The sequence below is a fragment of the Coloeus monedula genome (genome assembly GCF_965178545.1).
Source record: "Coloeus monedula genome assembly, chromosome: 7".
In the NCBI taxonomy this organism is placed as follows: Eukaryota; Metazoa; Chordata; class Aves; order Passeriformes; family Corvidae; genus Coloeus; species Coloeus monedula.
In genome coordinates, this window is record NC_138787.1 from 39,190,018 (window position 1) to 39,209,529 (window position 19,512).

A 19,512-nucleotide genomic window follows, 5' to 3' on the forward strand; every position below is an offset into this window, starting at 1 on the left:
ACAGGCAGCCTCTCCTGAAAAGATTGAAGGTGCTGCGGGGTCCATCCCAACGCGGAGAGCCTCTGGGAAAACATCCCTGCTCACCAAGAGCTCCTGCCTTCGGCATTAGGCCAGACAGTGCCTTCTTGCAGCATCCCTCTCCCCAGACAGCCCAGCCACGGGCACTGGGATGCACCCCTGCATCCTGGATCGGGCACACAGGGAAGCAGCCGTGCCAGGGGGAGGACAAGCCCCGGGCTCTGTGCTCAGACACACGCGTTGTGTTCAGCTGAGAACACGAGGGATGTCAGAGCAGGAGCGCAGGGTTCACTCTGAACCCACAGCGCTGGCAGATCACAAAGGAGCAGAAGTGGCAGCGCTCCTCCAGGCAGCCAATTATTGGGAATGGTTTGCTGGAGTTGGAATGGTATCTGAGCTGGGGACAGCATGGAATGCTTCACGGGAAAAATGAGCCCTCCTGTCACATCCTCTCCTCCTGTGCTCCTCTTCCTTCCTCCCCAACACCAATCCCACCTGGTGCCTCCCAGCTTCCTGGAAGGTTTTTGGATGCTCAAGGCAGTCTCATCCTGCAAGACATAGGAAGCCAAATTCCCAAAGATCCCAAAGGTCCTGTCCTGATGCCGAATGAGATTATCCAGCAGACCCAAGAGCTGAACCAGAGGTTGCTCCAATGCTTTTAAACTGGTCAGGAGCTCAACTAAACATTTTTCAGCAGACATGGAATCCCAGACTGGTTTGGGTTGGGAGGGACCTCAAAGCTCATCTCATTCCAGGGCAGGGACATCTCCCACTGTCCCAGGCTGCTCCAAGCCCCAATGTCCAGCCTGGCCTTGGGCACTGCCAGGGATCCAGGGGCAGCCACAGCTTCTATGGGCACCCTGTGCCAGGGCCTGCCCACCCTCCCAGGGAACAATTCCTTCCCAATCTCCCATCCATCCCTGCCCTCTGGCACTGGGAAGCCATTCCCTGTGTCCTGTCCCTCCATGCCTTGTCCCCAGTCCCTCTCCAGCTCTCCTGGAGCCCCTTTAGGCCCTGCAAGGGGCTCTGAGGTCTCTCCAGAGCCTTCTCTTCTCCAGGTGAGCACCCCCAGCTCTCCCTGCCCTTGCACTGGCAGGAAGCTTCCATCGGCCCATCCTCCCTTTCACCCAAAACAAATTCATCACAAACTGGAGCCTCAACTTGAAAAAAGCCCAAGTGTCCTCAGTCCTCTGCAAGTTCCCGGGAGAATCGAGGCCACATCCTTCCCTCACGAGTTCCCAGAGACCTGACAAAGCTCCTGATGCAGCACAAGGAGAACAAACAGGCACAGGGATGGCTGCAGGGCCATATGCTGCCATATGCCACTGGTGTTCCAGAAATGATCTAAAAAACCTCACAAAACTCACAGGAGAGTTATTCCTTGGGGATGGCAGCTCACTCCAAGCCCCAACATGAAGATCTCCCTGGTCGAAGTGCACAACAGCAGGTTTAACTCATGGGTTACTACTAGAAGTATGTCATGGAGATGAGGGTTACAGAAAATTAGTATTAACTCATTTTTACATGAAAACAAGAACCAGAAGTTGAGGATTCAAGAAAACACCATGTTTTCAATACCAGTGGCCACCACAGTTGGTGCTCATCTCATCCCAGCACTCAGGGTGGGCAGCTAAATTTAATTACTGGGCGGGTGATGTAATTAATTAAAAGGCAAATTGAAAACAGTGGGGATCTCTTCCTTTGGCGTGAAAACCTTGCTGTGCTGCAACGGAAACCGGGGCCAGGAAAATCTGCGTGTGCCCAGTAAAATACTGCAGAGTCCTGTCCCAGACTGGAGGGAGCATTCCATGGGAGCTGCAGGCAGGAGCAGCAACCCTGTGCAGCAGGGAAACCAAAGGAGTTATTCCCATGTGGAAAGGGGTGTAGGGATTACGCTGGCAGCACAGCCCCTATTTTGCTTTTAATATCCTTTAGAATTATTAATATCCCCCTCGAATTACAAAATCCTTTCCAGCTACTGCAATGTTAAATAGGGAGGTCCAGCAGCAGAGAGATTCAGTGGGACTTTTCCACAAATTCCCATGTGAATGTGGCACTGGAAGTCCAACCAGGACAAGGTTCAGTTCCCAAGCAAATGATTCTCTTGCTGAATCCCCAACACACCCAAGGCAGCTGCACAACCGCCTGGCATTGAGTTGTGATTTCAGAATCAAATGCTCAGCAATTATTTCCTTCTATATGTTTGGTAAATTTATTTAAGACAACTCATTAGGTGTCTCAGCAATTTGGAAATTACTAGGTAGTCAGAACATGTTTTTTTTCTTTGGGAATACTAATTATTAGAAAATAGGGCAATTCTTCCAACATCTCCTGATCTCTTTTTTTACCCTGGATTTCAAATCTTGCAGTCTATCTCCTTTCTCCAGCTGCCTTCAGTTCAGCACAGATTGTGTTGCTACATTTAAGAAACAGAGTTTAAAAAAAATACTAGTAATATATATCTATATTTACTGCCAAAATACTCCCATCTTTTTTGGTAATGTTCAAATGAACATGCAAGGCACAAGATTTTGCTTAGCAGGCACTGCAGGTACACACGAAGCCTGAGCTAGTGGTTAGAGAATAGATGAGCTGCTCTGAACTTTTCACAGCTTAAAAATTCAGCTCTTCCTACTCAAAGGAGCACCCAAAGCACTTTTCCCACAGTCTCTGGGCAAAGGGAAAGGTGAGGATCACAGCCAGAGGGATGGCTACAGGCTCAGGTGGTTTTCACCCAACAAAGTGTTCAAAATTTGAACACACAAACCTTTCAAATTCCATGTTTTTGTTCAGCCATAAAGCAGCAAAGATCTGCCTGGGAATGCTCAGATCTGTGCTTTATTCCAAATGCTCCATGTGAGACCTGGGATTGAATCAACACCTGAGCACCTCCAGTCTGAATTCTGCTTCAACCTCTGCAGCTGGTCCCTCTTTTTTAGGAAAGCTATTCAGCAGTCCCAGGAGAGAAAAAAGGTGTTATCTTTCGCTCATAAAAGGCACCAAACTAAAGCTGCAACGGCACAGAGACACTGCTTTATTTTTTCTAATTACTTCAGCTCTTGAAAGCATTGAATGATCTTCCCAAGGCTCTGGGGAAGCTGCTGCTGTTGGGTTTGATGAAACCTGGTAATAAAAGTGCACCTGGTATCCTAAATGAGCTCTCCTGTAAGGAGGCTGCTCTGTGTCTGTCCCACACAACACGCTGGGAAGTCAAGAATGTTCCATAAGTCTTGGGGAAAAAAAACAACTACAAATACTGCCCCCAAACTAAACTTAATCATCCTCCCAACTACACAGGCATCTGTGGCTGCCATATGTGGTCTGCCACAGCATTCCCTCAGACATGCAGTGGCAAGGCTTCAGCCAGGAAGTGCTGGAATAACGTGGTGTATTCCTAAATCACCCTCCCATCACCCTGCTATGCTGGCTGGGATGGAGAGCTCCTGCTGACAGGGGTGGATCACTTTTTTAAAAACAAAAATCACACCTCCATCTAGTTACTGCAACAGGGACATTTAACTTGGGATCTGCAAGAGGATGAGCTCCCATTTCTCCTCTTACTTAACTCTGTTCCAGTTTGTCTCTACCTCCCTTCTGTTTTCACGTAGCTTAGCTTGGTTTGCTCTCCCTGGGGCACTCCTGTCACCAGGTCACCTTTGGGAAATCCAGGCTGACCTGTGCCAAGCTGGGCCTGCTCATATCCTGTCCTGGGACTGCTCTCAGACATCACAGAATCCCAGAATCCCAGACTGGTCTGGGTTGGAAGGGAGCTTAAACCTCATCCAGTGCCACCCTGCCATGGCAGGGACACCTCCCACTGTCCCAGGCTGCTCCAAGCCCCAATGTCCAGCCTGGCCTTGGGCACTGCCAGGGATCCAGGGGCAGCCACAGCTGCTCTGGGCACCCTGTGCCAGGGCCTGCCCACCCTCCCAGTGAACAATTCCTTCCCAATCTCCCATCCAGCCCTGCCCACTGGCAGTGGGAAGTCATTCCCCAAAGTGCCTCTCCCTCATTTTTATAATCCCCCTTGGGGTACTGGAAGGCCACAGTGAGGTGTCCCCAAAGCCTTTTCTTCTCCAGGCTGAACAAAGGAAAAATTCCAGTTTATTTTCCTGGAGAAATAGTCAGCAGCACCCATTCATTGGCTAAAATGATTTTTCAACTTCCCAACAAATAAAACCAATCCATGTGTCCTTGGGTTTCAAACACACATGGAATATTTCAGTCCCCAAAGTGGGGATGTGCAGTACAATAATCTTTGGGGTATTCTACATGTGAGGAATGAAGTGGAATTTTCCTCAGTGTTGAGAAGATCCTTCCCACCTGTCTGCTTTCACTGCATGCTCCTCCTAATTCCAACAGCTAATTTAAAGAATATACATCTTTTTTAAGGATTCTGATGATTACAGTGTCCTGATTTCCTTCTAGCATGGTGTCACCACTTCCCACACCATCAGGCTTTACACAACCAAAATAACCCTGAATATTTATTTTACTTTTTTCAACAGAAGTGGTTGAGAATGTCACAGAATCACAGAACCAGACTGCCATCTTCAATAGAATTATAGGAAAATTACTTTGTTTAAAATGTTCATGCTGGGTAGTGAATGGGAAGGAATTGTGGCATGCTGGGAGGGCATTGTTGAAATGAATTTCACGCTGCTTAATTTAAGCCAAGCAACTGATGGAGTTTGGGCTTAGGCTGGCTATGTTGTGTTATGTTATGGTTTTAATTAGCTCCTTCCTTCCAAAAGCTTCCAAACCAGGAGGTTTAGAAGCTGCTTTAAACACTGATAAATGAGGCTTACAAACAGAGTATTTTTATTTTTTGGTTTTTTTTCACATTTTCTACCTTTTTATTTTTCTTTTTTTCCAAGGAGCTGCCATGATCTCTGATTACTTTTCTTGCAGCAAATCCTGAAATCACCCAACTGCTGAACCTACAACAAGCTCTTATGGACTGCTAGGAACATCTTAGGAGGAAAAAGCCCTAATTTTCCAAGTGCTGTGCAGGCTGCAAATAGCAACTCCTTCCCCTGAGCCCTTGCAATTGAAAAACTCGACGTGCTGAGAGCAAAATACAAGAGAAAGGACATTTTGCTGTCACCTGCTGAGGTAATATTTGAGCGACACTTTATGGGCCTTAATTGCTGTAATCAACCAGGGAGCCCAAGGACTTTCTAGGACTTTGCTGCCCACTGGGAATTCACATGGACAGGGCTGGGAATTCAGTGGGCCCAATTACAGCAGCTCTGCCCCAAGCCTGCAGCTCTGAGGGCACTCAGAGCTCACCTACTCCCCCAAAACTGGTTGGTTTTTATCATTACTACATAAAATGGGAGAAAATATCCCCCACTGACAATTTTGTTGCTTCCACGTCTTTTCCTGCTTGGACATTGATCCACACACTGAAAACACAGTGGTGTTTTGAGAGGGACTTGTTGTTATCAGGTATTCCCAGGTGGTTTGTGAGGACCAACAAAACACAGGACAAACAACCAACCAACAGTTATTTTGGGAAATGAGAAGCAGGAGCAAATAAATACCCAAGAGTTTTAAAAAATCTGGGGATGCCACTGGCTAAATAGTCTCTCCATGTATTTCCTATTGGGATAAATGGGAAGGCATTAAGTTGTCATAGGCAGATATGCAAACCCAGGAGGAGGGAACAGCCAGAACTCTGTGCTGCATCTCAACTGCAGACATAATAAATCTTTTTTTTTTTTTTTAATACACAGGTTGGTGTGAACGTATTTTCCCAAATTCTTATAACTACCTGGTCATAAGAGCCCTCAAATCCAACCCATTCTGGGATTTGATGATTGGCAGTAATTTAGAGAGTTAAAGATTAAAAATTCAAAGACAAAATTTTTCCTTTTTTAATAACTGCCTCCAGTATTATCTCAAAATGGATTCTTAATTAAATATCTTAGGAGAAACAACAGTTTAATATTCCTTCTTGCTAGCAACCAACAAGCATTCCAATCAAGAAAAAATCCTTTAGGAATCACTATCTTACTCAGAACCCTTTTGATTTGGCACAAGCAATAACTGAGAAAGACCCTGATGGTCTCATTCTGTGCAAAAAGCTCCTTCTCCATCAAAATTCTTATATGCACCAGTAAGCAGAAGCAAGCAGGACAACTTTAAACACCTGGATATTGCTTTTTGCTGAAAGAAGGAAAAAGAAAAGCCTTGTCAGGAGTGGAATCTGTCAAGATCTTGACAAGATTTAAAACCTTTATTTTGGTCTAAAAGCTTCACCTTTATTTTGGGATATTGTAGCAGAGGTACATCTGCTCCAAAAGAAAATGTCAAAGGTTCTGCTGGTGCCCTATAAATCTGCACTGAAATGCAATCAAAAAAGCAGGGAATGGGGATGATGAGTGAAGTCAGAGTCAGGTCAAAGGTACAGAAAAACATCCAGCAGGAGGAAGGAAAACATTCCAAGATGAGCAGCCAGAATAAAAAAGTCACAAGTAAGGAACTCATCCCGAAGTTGGAAGGTGGTGGCTGACATTACCCCAAGTGAGTTCCCCCTGGATATGGAAGTGTCTCACTGACATCGGAGGCAGAGCCATTCCTTCCACTTCCAAAGAAAGAGAAGGATGAAGGGAAGGACGTAAATCAAAAAACCGGGCTGAACTTCAGGAAGTTCCTAAATTCCCTTTCTGCCCCGGGCTGAACACAGCAAAGCCCCCAGTACCAAACTGCTGGTGCTGGCCAGAGAGCCCTCCCCTTGCACTGCAGCTGCTGGAGCAGAGAATTCCAATGTGACAAAGGGACATTGATCCAAGCACACGAACAGCCCCCACATTCACCCCATCACAGCAGGCATTTGGGATGAACACGGGCACAGGTTATGTGAGTGTCAGTGCATCCCTGGCACTCCTTGCAGGAGACAGATCGCCAGCAGAGCTCTGTGCTCCAGAACAATTCCCTGCAAGCGCCGGTGCCCTGAGCCGCCGGCAGGAAGGAAAGGCTTCTGTTAAACTCCCGTTTCTCTAGTGCATCTTAGCATTAACTGTTTGTTATTTCCTGCTTGCCGTGAGTTTCCCGTGCCAGGAGCTCTCTCCCTGGAAGCTGTAGTGTTGATGGCTCCTGTGGGATCAGGGCTGTGTTCAGCCGCAGTGGCTGCCGTGCATATCCCACTTCCCACAGCACAGACCCGCAGGATGATCCAATTCCTACAGCGCTGCCCCTGCTCCTGCTCTGGAACTCCTCCAGCGTGAGGAGGGCACAGCTCCGTGTGCTCCACTGCCAACCCAGCTCCCTCCTGTGCCCAGCATCGCTCTCCCTGTGCACAGCAGGTGGGAATGCTGCGGACACCGCAGGCAGCAGGGGGAGGAGTGCAGGGGAGGAGGAGGTGCCACACCAGCTCCAGCAGCACCTTCCATCCCGCAGGGATGATGATCCCCAGGGAGCACGGCCAGCGCTGCCACCAAGGGATGAGCCACAGCTTCTCCCGTGCCCCAGTTCTCCCTTGGGCAGAGCCAAACCTTCCTGAGAGAGGGCAAGGGAGGGGACAGTGCACCTGCTCTGTTCCCAGCATGGGCTGTACTTCCATGGATGTACGGACAGTGAGAGGTATGGGCACCCACACTCACCTTCCATCCCCAAAGGAGGATTTTTCCCCAGCTCTACCAATGACACACAGCAGACTGAAAGTACAAAATCCCAGTCTCCCCTCTCCTTGGAGGCACAGCTCATCTACCTCCTCTCCAGGAAGACTGCCCAGAGAAGCTGTGGCTGCCCCATCTCTGGAAGTGTGGCAAGGCCAGGTTTGATAGAGCTTGGAGTGGAAAGTGTCCCTGCCCACGGCAGGGGGTGGACAGAGAAAAGCTTTGAGGTCCCTTCCAACCCAGGCCATTCTATGATTCCTGCATTCCTAGTAAGTTCTTGCCCTCTGTACATCTCCTCCAGCAGGGAAGTGCAGAGTGAGCACAGAGGATCACAGGCACAACCAGGATTCGAGCTGGCTCCTGTTGACATTTGTGTCTGTACCTCTCCTGAGCTGCCAGGGTGCTGCCCTGACACAGCCCCTTCCCCACCTCCATCCTGCAGCTCACCCCAAAACGTGCAAAGAGCTGTGCAAGGCACACTGCTGATGTCCCCAAATTAGTTAAGGGACACGAATAAATGAGAGGAAAAACGTGCTGAGCCTGAGGGAGGAAGGGCTGCTCCTCCTCCCCACGTGCAGTGCTGCCCGTGCAGCCTGGCCAGCTCCCTTGGATTTGCCGGGAGGAAAACTGGAGAGGAGCAGGATGTGGCTCATTCCTCCCCTCTGACAGCACCTCTCAGCCAGGCTCTGAGGCAGCAGCACCATTACAATTCCGGGCACAGGCAGAGAGGGACTTGCTCTAAGAGACAGGAGCGAAATAAAATGAACACACAACCCCCCCAGTCCCCCAGCTCTCCAGAGACTGCAGCACACACCCAGGCAGGCAGCAGCCACTTGGGGAAACCACTTTGCTGACTGCCTTCCTGAAATGCTGTGATGGGAGAAAGCTGCTTAAGCTTCCAGCTGCTGGGAAGTGGCTTTTTCCCTTTTTTTATTTTTGCAAGTAATGCAGCAACTGCACTTGGGTGAAAAGGCAAAGGGAGGAATTATTTAACAGCTGAAAGAAACGTGCAGCAATCAGGATTTTTGGGCTGCCCTCCACTGAAATACATCAGTGTAGCTCCTCTGAAACCTACGTTTGGTTTCATCGCTCTGTTCAGTGCTGGCCCCAAATTTCAGATTCAAAGGCACATGTATTTCTGTTTTAGACTGGTTTGAAAATGTTCAGCAAAACCAGCCTGAAAAGCTGTGATGCCTTTGGAGAGATCTCTTCACTGATCAGTTCTCAGCAAAACAACACTGCAGTGTTTGTATTTATTTACACTGTTGTGGCTGTTACTCTGAGGATACAACTGGGATTTCTTTACCTGTAAGAGATCAGACCATCCAGAAGAAAGGCAGACAAGCTTTATGAATAATTACATGTTGTTGAAGAATGTAAAACATTCAGTTGTGATACCAAACAGATCTCATACATCTTTTATAAATTAAATTCTTGCTTGTGAAGGAAGACACAAAATATCTGTGCAAAGTTACATCCCTTTGAAGGCATCTTCCCCCTCAGCAGGTACCACTTGCACGCAGAGAACCTGAGTAAGAAATCACACGACAGAAGCTTCCTCCTGCAGACAACACGGAGTCTATGGAAACCTGATGGGTTTGTGTGTTATATCCAACCATCAGAGGCTGCTGAGAGAAATAGTGGCTGTCCTATCTCTGGAAGCGTCCAAGGCCAGGCTGGATGGAGCTTGGAGCAACCTGGGATAGTGGAAGGTGTCCCTGCCCATGGAACTGGATGGGCTTTAAGGTCCCTTCCAACCCAAACCAATCCGGGTTTCTAAGAAAGCCAACAAAAAGGGAGGATTCCTGTGTGATATAATCAGAACAGAGTAGTTAAGCTAAACATTTAACAAGGTTCTTAAATTTCTAACAGGCAAAACATCTTCAGCATCAGCACTAAAAGGACATCCAATGGCAAGTCTGAAGGCCTAAGCCAACTTCTCAATTCCACTCAGCAAAGCAAGTTCTATGTATCCACCATCAGTGTATGAATTTTGAATGTGTAATGGGAAATATTCCAGTGTGTGACTCCTTTCCTCCCAGACTCCCACTCAGGCTGTATGCTTACATTGATCTATTAAAGGGAAATATCGCTTAATGCACTCCTGAAATGAATCCACTCCAGGCAGAACACAGGAGCTAGTCAGCAATGTACTCCTGCACTTACTACCACTCTACTCCTTGGGGCAGCAAGTAAAAATCAACAGACAGCTGTAATTAGCATGGAAAAATGGAGGGAGGCAAAGTACAACTCGTTTGTCTGTTTTTCCATCTGTCAATACCCCATTCATTTTCCAATAAGAGATCGATAACAAGTGCAGAGCTCCAACATTCCTGGTTTATGGTGTGCAAAAACATCTTGAGAACATTTTATCCAGAACAAGCACCACAGTGGAGATAAAGCTACTTCTCTTACTTGTCAGAAACTTTGGAAAGCATACTTTGGAGTAGTTCTGCCCGCTCTTCTTGTTCCAACAGACACTTCAGTGGTACACTTTAGTTCAAGTAATGTTGCTTCAAGAACATGAGCTGGCAGCTTGGCTGTGTCCCACACTGGACACACCTTCCCTGAATCCAGCTGGAGCTTTATGGGCAGGTGAGTACAGCCACAGCCTGCAGAACCCCGGCCACCTCTTTTCCTAGCATGGTATCCCTTGGATACTGATTTCTGTGGGATCTGTCACCCCTGGAGTGTGGCAGGTTTGTTCCTGAGCTTTATCACACAGTTCAGGATGGAGCCCTCGGAGCCAGGAGCTGCTGTGAGGTCTCTCCCAGCTGCCAGAGGCAGGGCCAGCTGCCACAGGCTTTTTTTCCTTGGTGAGATTTCCCAGTTATTGGTCATAATTGAAACATCCCTGCCCAAATGCGATGCTGGGGCTTGTTTTGTCAGAACCTGATGAGCTCACTACTAATTGTTCTGGAACATAAAATTTTATCATGGTATCTCATGACCTATATATCACAGATTAACTGATGATTTGTCAGAACATATCCTTTTCCCAGGCAAGAGAGAGGCATTCTTCAGGGAATATACCAACCACAGTGGGAATGGGGGTTAAAAATATTGCCAAGAAATCGTGCATGGAAAGGAGAAGTTTATAAAGCAGCAGCACAGGGGAGTAACCATCAGAAACATGATTTTATTCTCATTCTAAGAGGTTAAAGGCTGTGATAAAGCTGAACTGGTAGGCCAGAGGTATTCAGGTTGTACCTGGCTCTGTGAACAGGAAAAGGGACAGGGAGGATGCCTTGGCCACCTCACCCTAGAGCTTGTCCCATGGGGGCAGAGGGCTTGTTTCTGGCCATAATGGACATTGCTACTAAAAGCTAAATCCTCCAGCCTCCTCCACACCGAGAGCACCCAGCACAGCACCTAGAGCCATGCATTTCCCAAGGAAACAGGACATTTATGCCAATGCCACCACTGACTGTGATGCCACTCTGCCAAGGACACACAGCCCCCGGGAGGAAGCAGAAAGCTCAAATGAGCTGAGCAGAGTCCATTTGCAGGGAAATGTCCCAGCACGGGAAAAAACCAAGGGAGCACTCACAGGGAAAATAGATTTGGTATAAGCAGAATTCTCTCAAAATAGAAAGGCTTGTGAAGTTTTATATGAAGCATTAGCAGCTCGTTTGAACACACACTTCACCACTCCAGTACTCAGCATGATGATAGGGAGTGTTTTTTCCTCATGATTTCTCCCCTGTTGCTGTAATAAATCAAATCCCTGCCAGGCTGCATTCCCCATGCTGGTGAAGCAGCACAACCAAACAGCTCCATTTCTGTAACTTAGGGAGCCTTTGTCCTATGTGACTTTTTAGGGAAAAAAACCCAAACAAACCAAATCAGAAGAACAGTCCCTTGTCCTCCTCTCCAGGGGTTTTCTTGGTTTTCTCTGCCCTTGTGAAAATTAAAACCCTCCTGAGGAGCAGAGCAGAGCCTGTAGCCACCACTGCCCTTTCTGAGTCCTTTCCTCAAGACACTTCAAGCCCCTTCTGACAAGGCTTTAGACAGAAACCGAAAAAGCAGATTTACATCTTGCGTTGTACATTCACAAATTCAGGCACTGCTGGATTCCTCCAGCTTTCCACGTTGGTGGAAGCGCTTGGCTGACTCTGGACATTGGAATATCCTCCAAATCAAAAATCCAGTTTACTTGGTCAGCACCGTGGGGCAGACAAAACTGCTCACTGTGCTCCACATATTGCACCTGAGTGGATATTTATGTTGAGATGTGAAAAGAAGGAAGGGACACGGCAAAATAAGACACTCCAGAACTGAAACCAGTTCACAGTTGGCATGAAAACCAGTGACAAAGCACTGTGGAAAAATACAAACCAGGAGCTGAGGGGAGGCTGCAAGCAAATCCTGACACCACCTGCGATCCCCACGGAACTCAGCACTCCGCCAGCTAAATGACATTTTGGAATTAATTACTGGATTCCAAATGACCAGGAACAGTTGTCCTGTTGGTAAAGCAATATGCATTTGGGTGAAGTGCTGATTTGGAAAATCAGGCTCTCCTATCTCTACAAATGCATGCTCCAAGGGAAAACATCCAACAGCTCAGGGTCTCCCAAGCAGAGCATGTTTTTGGGAGATAGGGAAGCAAGCCATGGCATCAACAAATCCTAGGTTAAGCTTCTCCCCTTGTTATTTATTATTTCTATGATGTGCTCCTTCAGCACCAAGAGCCACACTCCTCCCTCCAATGCCCTTGAGCCCAGGGAGAGCTGCTTACACTTCCCAGCAGCAGCATTTCCTTAAGCGCTGGGCAATTTGGAGAGCAATCTGCAATCCAGGAGCAGCACAGTGGTGAGGAGGCCCTGTGGTTTTGGCTGCACTCCACAGTCAGTCAGGAGTTCAGCAGAAGGAATCCAAAAGCAGGATAAAGCCTCAGTTAATCCCACACCTTAGTGCTCCATATGAGCTCACAGTTTTACCAACCACACCCTGTCCCATCAGCTGAGCTCTGACCTGCCGCTGGAACTGAAAACACAGAATTGCCTATTTCTGTTATCTATTCCTCATTATGTCTCTTGTTTAGATGACTTGAATCTTTTTGCTTTTTTTTTTTCCCCATTTCAATGTAGTGCTGATATAAAAAAAGCACCTCTATGGAAACAGCAAGCAGCAATTTATAAAAATGACTTATGATTCCTACTGAGTGTTTTATTTGACTACTATACTATCAAATCACAATGTGGCATTTAACGAACAGAAGATGTGAGTCAGACAGAAAACCATCTTCACCAGAGCACAAAACAAGGCAAGCACAGCTAATGCTGTAGTAGTAGAACTTTAGATATTTTTGTAGGCAAATCTAAGCAAAAACACCCCAGCAAACCCCCAAACAAACCCCCTTCCAGCCCTCTCAGGCAGCCCTTTCTACACAAGATAAATATCAGGCAGCTGATGATTCATTAGTCAAGGCAGTCTATTAAGGGCTAATAGAAATGAAAACAGATTTGAAACTGTCAAAAACACACAAAAGCTTTGACCATGTAAAAGCCAAATTTCAGTGAGAATTCAGGAGACATAATGGGCAGAGGATAATCTCTTTTTGTCAGAAAATATTGATTATTGTCCCAATCAAGGCAGAGGTTAGCACACATTTGAAACTAAAAATCCTACATAAACAAGCAGCAAGTAGATAAGTAGTTAGGCAAAAGATCCTGCATGCCTAGGTCCTGACATCACTCATCTTTTTTGGATTAAACATTAGAAACTGGACTAATTGAAATCGGGAAATTAAGAACAATTATACTCAAAGAGAAGCTGGGTGTCTCCAGCAAACCAATGGCACTGCAAACACTTCTCCCAGTTCACATTCCCATCCATGGTAAAAATCCTTCCCTGTGAGGGTGGGGAGGCCCTGGCACAGTTTGCTCAGAGAAGCTGTGGCTGCCGCATCCCTAGAAATGTTCAAAGCCAGGCTGGATGGGGCTTGGAGCAGCCTGGGGTAGAGGAAGGTGTCCCTGCCTGTAAAATCCATCAAGACATGTAAAATGACCATCAGATCTCAACGACCAACCTTCAACCTTCAGCCTGACAATCTCAGAAGTGCCCTGTGGACATGATGTACCCAGTAACCACTGAAACCTTTCTAACCCCACTGGAAGTCCCAGATTTTATTTGGCAGCTGGATAAAGCTTCTGCTTGGTCTTGGCTGCCCATTGCACGAAGATTTCTACAGAAGGAACTGGGTGTTGCAAAACCCAGTAGATGATCACTGAAGAGACAGGATGAAAAACACTTCTAAATATACATTTTGATTGTTACTCAACCCACAACAACTGAGACTACAGAGCAAGCAAAGCCCACCTTTCCTCCTCTTTAGCGACCAGAGAGGCACCAGACACAAATCCAATGAATATTTGGATATGAACTTCCCTACCAAAGCTTTTTTTCCTGTAATCACGTTTTCTACTTGGGCAGCACATGGAAATCTTCTCGTCTCAGGTGCCATGAGAGCAGAAGGAATGACAGGTTTGAGGAGTAATGTCACTGAAAAGGCAGTGGAGTATAGCATCCTCAAAACACTGGTGCTGACCATTCACGTGGTGAATAGAATGTGTTTTCCCACTATTCCCATCACCTTTTTCCTAAAAATTCTCAGCAATGCCCTCTCGAGAATTGTATGGAGTAACTGGAGACAAACCCTAGAATGCAGCACCACACACAGTCCTGCTCATGGCCCTTTTTATGGCAAACTGGGACCATTAGTTACCAGGGTCAGTCTCACTGGTGTTTAGTCCCTATAAACATCAAAGGACTTTCAGAATCTAAAATACTTTTGTGGGCATGAATACCACCACAAGTGTTTGTCTAACTATTGGTGACAGAGTCTGGACTTGCACAGAAGGGCATCACCCTGGCTTACACCGCAGTACAGGAAAGTCCTGCTTCCCTGATGAACAGAGAGCCTGCTCTGGCAGTGGCAGCAGGAAGGAGGCTGGGGATGTGGGGATGGGAATTGCCAAAGGAAGCCAGGCAGGGTTAGATGCAGGTCAAACAGCTAAAAGAAGTCTAGGAAAGAAGGTGCATCTATGGCTCAGGAGAGGAGGATATGCTGGGGAAAGAGCAAATAGGTAAAAGCAGTTACTAAAAAAATCTGCAACAGGGCAAGCAAAGCCACCTTTCCCTCTCCTTTATGGGTCAGAGGCACCACATGGAAATCGACTCAATATCTAAATACGAACTAGGTACCGCAGCTGGAAGACGAAAGCGTAAGTGAAATGCTTTTTTAAATGGCTGCGACAGGAGGAGGCAGAGCTGCCCCGCCTGGGAAGCACGGGATGACCGAGGGGAAAGGCACGCGGAGCGCGCCGGGGCTGGCACCGCCTCCTGGGGCTGGGGCTGGGGCTGGCACCGGCACCGGCACCGGCTCCGCGCCGCGCCGACCCAGCGCCGGCCCCTCGCTGCCCCCGTGCCAGCCCCTCGCTGACCCCACACTGCCCCTCGCTGCCCCCACACTGCCCCTCGCTGACCCCGTGCCAGCCTCTCGCTGACCCCGTGCCAGCCTCTCGCTGACCCCACACTGCCCCTCGCTGCCCCCGTGCCAGCCTCTCGCTGACCCCACACTGCCCCTCGCTGCCCCCGTGCCAGCCTCTCGCTGCCCCCACACTGCCCCTCGCTGACCCCGTGCCAGCCTCTCGCTGCCCCCGTGCCAGCCCCTCGCTGACCCCACACTGCCCCTCGCTGACCCCACACTGCCTCTCGCTGACCCCGTGCCAGCCACCCCTTGCTCGCTCCCTGCCTGATGCAGATCCCAGCTCTTCCCAGCCGCCCCGATAAGCCACTGAAGTACCCCAGATAAAGCCTCTCCCGTGCTGACAAGCCTTAAACTGACACCCCGAGAGGTGCGGAAAGGCGTTTCACTGGCTCAGGTGTTGCTCTGAAGGGAAAAATAGAAGCAGACAATCTAAAAGGGGCTGTTCTGACAGCTCTGCAGGTGCAAACCACTGATCTGAGTCAGGTTTTATTCATGGCGCTGGGATGGACTCTGCATCGCAGGGTACTTGTTGCTAACTCCTGTAGATAATTTTTTAATAAAATGCGGCCTTTAATGGAAATGTAATTTTACAGAAGAACAAAGTGATTTCTTATGGGAAGGGTTAACTGAAGTTTGCTTCTGAAAAAGGTGGAGTCTTGCCCAAAATCAAAGAGAAACTCTGGATTGGCCCATGGAGTAGCATTCCAATCTCTCCCCACCACAGACACACAACAATGAGGTCACAACTTCGAAGGTAAAACAAGATTCATTTATTATTTGCTTACCCAGTAGATCGCACTGTCTTAAGCCCCTGAGCTAATGGGCTTTTATAATCGTCTTGTGATCGAGAATGTGAAATAGCTCCCTACAAGGCAAACAAGCTTTGATTCCCAAAAGGGTGATCCTGTTTAAAAGAGGTCTAAAAATCAAAAAATCACAGGGCAGGACAACAAACAAGGAAAATTCTTCACTGGGAAGATGTTTCTCCCTCTGGTGATGCACTCTCCATCTTCCTGTGCTCCCAACAAGGACACTTGTCCCTGCAGAACTCGTTCACTTCCATATCCCTGCACCTCTTTTCCAAAAGTGGAAACGACTTTTTGTCTACAATCACTGGGAGTTTTCCTCAGCTTCAGCAGTGTAATTTTCCTCCTCCAAAAAGCCTCACACCAGCTACTGCATCATCTACTTCACATTAATCATCACAGCTGGTAATGGACGGTAATACCATGCACACACTCATTTCTTTATATATCCAGCCATAAAAATGGTATTTTTGCACGTTTTATCTGTATGTAGACACACAAACACATTACAAGAAGACTTGCTGTTACAAAAATCATGGAAATATCTGTTCACTGTTAAAAAGTATGTTTGTTCCTGGTTTTAACAGGAAAATTTCACCTGCACGCTTCTCCTGGTGCTCTCTGAGCAGTTAATCTGTCTATTATCTACCAGGAGAAACCAGGCAGAAATGTTATGGTACCATTCCAAAACTGAGCGTGTTTACTGGGTGTAAGTGCCACGCCACTGCCCTATCACTTCTGCCTTTAATGCAAATTCAAGCTGCGTTATGCACTCGCCTGGAGGGGTTTTATGAGGGCAAATGCCCACTTCAGGCAGACATTCCTGTGCTAATGACTCATGTGGCTGTGGTTTATTCCATGCTGGAAGCACTGCAATTAGCACAAGCCCTCCCTCACAGCTCCTGCTGCTTCAGGGGAGGAAGGAGGATCCAAGCCCGTGGCTGCTCCAGCTCTCCAGCTGCAGGATAAGCCTTCCAGGTCCTAAACCAGAACAATGGAGAAGCCCTGCTTTCATCTCTGCACGCTCACAGTTATTTGCTCTTCACCGCAGGGAACCAGAATTCCACCACAATTTGTTCTCCACTGTCTTAATTCTCTCACTTGCTTCTCCCTGGCCAGAAAGTGGCACTCATGTGACCCATCCCCACTACCTGTTTGCCAGGATATTGTCTCAGCAGGCATTCCCAGTCCCTGAGTCAGGAGCTAAAATAATAAGTTTTAATGTTTAAAGCAAGTGGTTCAGGAGCATGAAGCAAACAGACACTCGGGCAATTTTAACTGCTTTGTGCCTGAGCCTTTGGGGTTTACGGCCTCCAGTTTTCCCATACAACTGTGAGATCCAGATTGTTTTTAGGGTTTGGGGTGTTTTTTTATTAAGGAGAGGGAGGTTCTCACATATTCCTATGATGCTGGAGATTAGGTCTATCAAAAGCATTCTCAATTACAGAGAGGCTGTAAAATTTAAAAAGCTGTACAAACAGTGTTATCATAAACTGCTTAAGAGAGTATTAAGGAATCTGGAAATGGGTCTTCATCCCAATTCTTCCAAGTGGACAGCTAAAGCCAAAGCTCCTCTGTTCCATTAACACAATTCTTCCAGCACAAATCCTAACCCAGATTTTTGTGTAACAGGTCTCTGCTGCCATTAAAGCTGCCTTTCCCAAATAATTTTTCTGGAAGAGATCACCCGGATTTACTGAAATATGAACTAAACCACAAGAAATTCCACCTCAACATGAGAAAGAACTTCTTTCCATGGAGGGTGGCCAAGCACTGGAACTCTGTCCAGGGAGGGTGTGGAGTCTCCCTTTCCAGAGACGTTCCAAACCCACCTGGATGCACTCCTCTGTCACCAGCTCCAGGTGACCCTGACTTGGCAGGGGGTTGGACTGGGTGATCTCCAGAGGTCCCTTCCAATCCCCTGGGATTCTGGGAATACATGGAGTTGAGCATCTCAGAAGCACCTTTAAATACACCACACATTTACCTGCATTCTCTGATGAACTTTTATAAGTAATACATTTCTTCTACACCAACCATTATCCAACAATCCCATTTTCTCAGCCCTAATACTGTACTTTTAAGTTGTCTTCTTAAGACCATAATTATACTTTGCTGAAAGACATTAAACCAGCACAAGACAGACTCAGGATGGAGAACAGCTCTCAAGAATTCACGCTTTGTCTGGTTTACAGAAACATCCAGCTGGATCCCTAAACACATTTCTAAAGGAACCAACACACTCATCTGCACTTGGCCTGGCAGCTTGTGAGCAGCAGCAGCAGCAAGAGAAAACCCAAAGGAAAAGTTAACACACACACATACCAAAAGGGCAGGAATTTCTAAACTGACCCAAAGCGTTTCTTCATCCCTGGAAGTGTCCAAACCCAGGCTGGATGGGGCTTGCAGTAACCTGGTCTAGTGGAAGGTGTCCCTGCCCATGAGACGAGCTTTAAACCCTTCCAACTCCAAGCATTCCAGGCTTCTAAGCAATAATTCAAACACCCAGTTCAGAAAGATTCCAATACACAGTATTTCATCTCAACATGGTGCACTGCATTAACGTCAATTTTGCACAGTTGTTGTTCCTCTCTCCCTGAAATAAAGGGATGCTAAAACAAGTTGTGAGGCAACACGTAAGAGGGATTGCACTTCCAGACCGACTCCGACACAGGCAGGAAAAAAATTCCTCATCCGAAGCCCTACAGGACCCATCCATTCTCCTGAGGACACCACATCATACCATACATACGTCTGCATTGACGTACACTCTATATTATGTTGTTATCTGTGTATTTTACGAGCTGTCCACAACGCCTTATGTAACGGATCCCTGTTTAATATGGAACAGCGCGTCCATCGCCGCGGCAATCCCGGCCGTTCTCCTGGATGGCGAAAAACACCCACTCGGACACCGCTGGGGAACGCTCCTAATTCGAGGCGTCTGACCACGGCACCGGGGGCTCTGTGCTGCCAGAGAACCATTTTGATAGGGATGCTGGGGAAGGATCATCCCCTAGGGAACCACAGCAGCCTGTCCCAGCATCTTTGGGGCAGCACAGGGTCACCCCCCGGTGCCTCACCCGCAGCACAGACACCCAGCCCGCCCGTGCGTGTCTGCGCGCCCCCCGCCCCGCTCCCGCAGCACTCACCGCCTCCGAGTCTTCAAACCCATGCAGGTACAAGTTGTCGTACATGGAGAGCCGGTGCGGGGGCCGGTACGGGGCCGGAGGGCCGGGGAGCGCGGCGGCGGAGCGCGGTGAGGCGGCGGGGCCGAGCTCCCTTAGCGCTGCGGCGGCGCCGCCTCCCGCCGGAGCCCCCCCCGCCCGCCCCGCTCCTTCCCGCCCGCCGCACCGCCGTCCCCCATTGGCTGAGCCGCGCGGCCGCCGCCCTGCCATTGGCTGGGACGCGCCGCCGCCGCCGCGCCATTGGCTGGGACGCGCCGCCCGCGAGCAGCGCTGCGCGCCGGCGCCGCCTCACGGGCTGATGGTGGCGGCCCCCTGAGCGCCCGGCGGCGGCCAACGCGGCGGCGGTCCCGTGCTTATTTATAATAAAACATTATCTGCTTTAC

At 48.3% G+C, this 19,512-nt stretch overlaps 1 protein-coding gene across 1 annotated transcript in view; it reads right to left on the reverse strand.

Moving 5' to 3' along the window:
• The window catches only part of CACNB4 (calcium voltage-gated channel auxiliary subunit beta 4), a gene marked incomplete at both ends in the record, with an annotated part of 42,295 nt that extends 23,157 nt beyond the window's left edge, over positions 1-19,138 (reverse strand). Inside the window, one exon of the mRNA XM_082284687.1 lies at positions 19,094-19,138. Within this exon, the coding sequence (XP_082140813.1) occupies positions 19,094-19,138 (45 nt within the window). The remainder of the gene's footprint in view (positions 1-19,093) is intronic.
• Positions 19,139-19,512: the final 374 nt, after the last annotated feature.